This window comes from Tupaia chinensis, unplaced genomic scaffold, assembly GCF_000334495.1.
Source record: "Tupaia chinensis unplaced genomic scaffold, TupChi_1.0 Scaffold000318_1, whole genome shotgun sequence".
NCBI lineage: Eukaryota > Metazoa > Chordata > Mammalia > Scandentia > Tupaiidae > Tupaia > Tupaia belangeri.
In genome coordinates, this window is record NW_006159811.1 from 4,535,050 (window position 1) to 4,539,147 (window position 4,098).

At 38.8% G+C, this 4,098-nt stretch overlaps 1 protein-coding gene and 1 pseudogene across 2 annotated transcripts in view; both read left to right on the forward strand.

Annotated features, from left to right (window-relative positions):
* The window catches only part of PAQR3 (progestin and adipoQ receptor family member 3), a 16,079-nt gene that overhangs the window by 6,811 nt on the left and 5,170 nt on the right, over positions 1–4,098 (forward strand). Inside the window, exon 3 of one of the 2 annotated variants that reach the window (XM_006151462.2) lies at positions 746–901. The exons of the other annotated variant lie outside the window; for it this stretch is intronic. Within the exon in view, the coding sequence (XP_006151524.1) occupies positions 746–901 (156 nt within the window). The remainder of the gene's footprint in view (positions 1–745; positions 902–4,098) is intronic. 2 annotated transcript variants of the gene reach the window in all.
* Positions 2,033–2,574, forward strand: LOC106735171 (10 kDa heat shock protein, mitochondrial pseudogene; annotated as a pseudogene).

The following is a 4,098-nucleotide window of genomic DNA, read 5'->3' on the forward strand; positions in this document are numbered from 1 at the left end:
ATACACACACACACACACATACACACACATGTATATATAGTAGCTACTGCTGGGGACTAGATTGGGAGGGGCTTATGTTTTTTTTTTCTTTACCTCATACAGTTCTTTGTTTGATTTCTTTCTTAAGCACATACATTTTAATAGCAAATACTTCTCATAAAATAAGCCTCAGATGATAATTTAAAAACACTTGTATTGTGTAATATTTCCATTCTGTGGTATTTACAGAAAATTTTTCTATTATAAAATGCCTATCATTTAACATTTCCTTCTTTATGATTGCTACCCACGTTTTACCTATGAGAGAACAGAGGCTTTGAGAAATGATGTGGCTTGAGACCAGCAGTTAGCGTAATGGCTATGTTGCTGGACTCCCACGCGGTCGACCGCGGTCCAACCCCCGGACCCGGTGGCTTAAACTCACGCCGGGCGCGTGTGCGTGAGTGCCCAAGATCCCGAGAGGAGAATGGAGCAGAAGGGAATATGGCGTGGCCATCCCCCCTAGGGGGTGATTTCCTGCTTTCTGTCTCTCTGTCTGGTGAGCGCACGCGCCCTATAGCAGAAACCTCTCCAAAAAAAGAAATGATGTGGCTTGAGCTACTACTGAGGCACAGCATTAGAATCACAGCCCAGGTGTGTTTGACCTGAAAGCCTGGGCTCTCTGTTGCTTTCCAGAACATCATGCATCACTTGCTTTAATTTCTTTTTGTTTGACTTTGTTAAGATTTGTTTTTATGTTTCCTAGGTCTGTATGCTTTGCTCTGTGGGCTATCATCTCTTTTCCTGCCATCGGTCAGAAAAAACCTGTCGAAGATGGATGGCATTAGATTATGCAGGAATTTCTATTGGAATACTGGGCTGCTATGTCTCAGGAGTATTTTATGCATTTTATTGTAATAATGTAAGTAGCTTAAAACATTTTACACTCAACCTTTCATGTGGGGGTCTTGGTTTTCTTACACAGTTCCTTTGAATTTTTTAATAAGTACATAATTAATTTATGAAATTTTAAAAGAATCTTGTGTGGGCATAAGTTTATTTTTCAGGCCAGACTTGTAGACTAGTAGTTAAGAGAGATTGATCCACATGTCTGCCTGCACAGTTCTAATCCAGGCCCTCGTGACTTGGAAAACATGCAGGACCTACCTGTGCATGTCCTAAATCCTGACAAGATGGAAAAATGGAGAAAGGATTGCAGTACGACCCTGCCCCATGGCGCGTGCTTTCGCCCCATGCCTCCCTCTGTTTTTTAAAAGGGCCCTGTGATCTCTAACATCAGTTATCACTTTTAAACTTATTTTACTAATTTTCCATTGGAAAAAAGTACCTAAAGTTATTTTCTAAAACTTAATGTAGACATTGTATTAATGTTTACACTAAATCCATATGGCTTCATGATTTCTCAAATAAGCACATTACATGTTGTTAATTTTCTTTTTTATAGACTTAAAGTTATACTTGATAAAATTATGAAGTTTGCTACTGTTTCTTATTTCTCTTCTTATCCTTTACTCTTTTCTCAGTGAAAAAAAAAAAAAAATGAAGATATATTTTCCATTTGTTGTTTTAGTTGCTTCTCTTTCAAAGCCAAGACTGAGCTGCTCCCTAAGGAACAACACACCTCCTAGTTAATTCTATCTCATTCACAAAGGATATAGCCTGTCCTGCTCCAGCCCCCCAGCATGTAGTGAATGCTGTAAGCCCCAGGCCCCAGCCTTCCTTTATTGGAAAGACTGTCTTCAGCACAGGCTTCCTCTGACTATTTGAGATTTGTAAATAGGACCTTTGTCTCTACACAAAACCAGTGAGAACTGTCAATATTTCTGGCATGTCAAACCAGCACAGAGACAATTCATAAATTTGGCTTGAATGTCCAAGAGTGTTAATTGTAGCCACTTAAAAGATAAGCCATTTACTTTTTAGAACCAATTACTTTGGAATATAAGCATATAATTAAGTGTATATGCAATTAACCTCATAAATTGGTTTGGTTTTAGTAGTAGACTGTTGTTTGCTCAGCTTCCATAATTTATTCATTTTGTGTGAAACTGTTTACATCTTTTAAAAAATGAGTGGAGGGGGTCTCTCTACTTGCTGTGATGGCGGCACAAGACCAGAGTACAAGCAGCGTCTGTGGGAGTCATGGCAGTACAAGCACTTAGGGAGATTCTTCCACTCTTTGACCAAGTATTGGCTGAAAGGAGTGCTGTTGAAACAGTAAGCAAAGGAGGTATTATACTTCCAGAAAAGTCTCAAGGAAAAGTATTGCAAGCAACAGGGATAGCTATTGAATCTGGCTCTAAAGGAAAGGGTGGAAAGAAGCAACCAGTAAGTGTGAAAGTTGGAAATAAAGTTCTTCTCCCAGAAAATGGAGGCACCAAAGTACTTCTACACAACAAGTGTTCTTTTTTATTTAGAGATGGTGACATTCTTGGAAAGTATGTAGACGGAAATAAATCACTACTGAAATGGCATGTCACACAAAGCTACCCATTCCACTGAAGTGAAATATTTCATCATGTAAATAATTTCCATGTCTCTCTTTTATAATAAACAAATGATATCTAATGTTAAAAAAAGAAAAAAAAAAATTAGTGGGAGGGGAGCCAGCAGGTGACATGGTGGTTAAGGTTCTGGATTCCCAAATGGCAGACCACAGTTACAAGACTTGACCTGGCAACTTGAAAATCACACCAAGTTCATGTGTACACACCCAAAATCCTGAGAGGACAGCAAAGGAGAAGAGACTGCAGTGTGGCCATCCGCCTTGAGGGTTGATTTCTCACTTTTCTTCTGTCTTTCTCTCTCCAGCCAGTGCACATGCCTTATGGAAAAACCTAAAAAAATTAAAATTTTTTTTAAAAATGAGTGGAGAACAGGTTTGTGAGTACACTCACGTAATAACAAATTGTTTTGCTTTTCTTACTCTGTATTTCTCTGAGTCTTATGTTTACCCCTTCCTAAACATCAAAATGGAACACTTTTTATAAATATTTTACCAGAAAAACTAAAAGTCCAAGTTAAATTAAAAAGAAAAGAGGGGAGGCAGCAGGTGGCATATTAGTTAAGGCACTGGAATCACTCACATAGCTGACTAGGTTCAAACCCCAGACCTGGTGGCTTGCTTTTTCACTTTCTTTCTGGTGGGTACATGTGCCCTGTAGCAAATATAAGTAAGTAAGTAAGTAGGTAAATAAATAAATAAATAATTCTTAAGAAAAGGGAACTACAGAATACTAGTATGTCCTATGTCACATAGATGAAAAATTGCTTTCTTCTGACTTCTGTTTCTTCACAAATATTGAGTTTACTATAGTGACTCTTTACTTTTTAAGGAGCTCAGGTTCATTTCAGAATGAGGTTGAAAACTGTCTACAAAGGAGAATACTCATTTGCGCACACACCTGAACAAACACTCTGGCACATGATTTCAGTGAGCAAAGCCTTGGAGAAGTCATTGGAGTCCAGGCTAACAACTCTCTTAGCCCTGTTACCACAATGTTGTAAGAAGGCACTACTGCATGGTAGCTGAGGCCCTGTGGGAGGACTGGGTGTGATTGCTGGCCCACCAAGACAAGCCAGGCATGGTGACATGTGCTTGGGATCTTAGCTAACTGGAGGCTGGGGCAAGAAAGACTGTGACATAGCCAGACCCAGTCAGAAATCTCTCTCACACATACACTCTCTCCATCTCATTAAAACAAGCAAATACAATTCTTACTTTATTACTAACTCTTGAACTTTAAGACCAACTTTTTAACTCCTTGTTTGAATACCTAACTATCCCATGGGCCCTTCAAACTCAATATATGTTAAGGTGAATGTACTTTCTTCTTCCCTGTCCTCTCACACACACACCAAACCTAGATCACGTTTGTTCATTTGCTCAACAAATGGAAGTCATGGCCCATTTTTGCATAGAAAAAAATACATCACAACTTTTTCAACAGCCCAATATATGGGTAAATGTGGACTTTTACTAGCTCACTTTGGAATTTGATTTGTCATCCTAAGAAACCTAATGGTTGTATGGAACATGCGTTTTTATGGTAGGGAGATAATCCTATTTGGAAATGAAATAGTTTGTGAAGCCAAAAT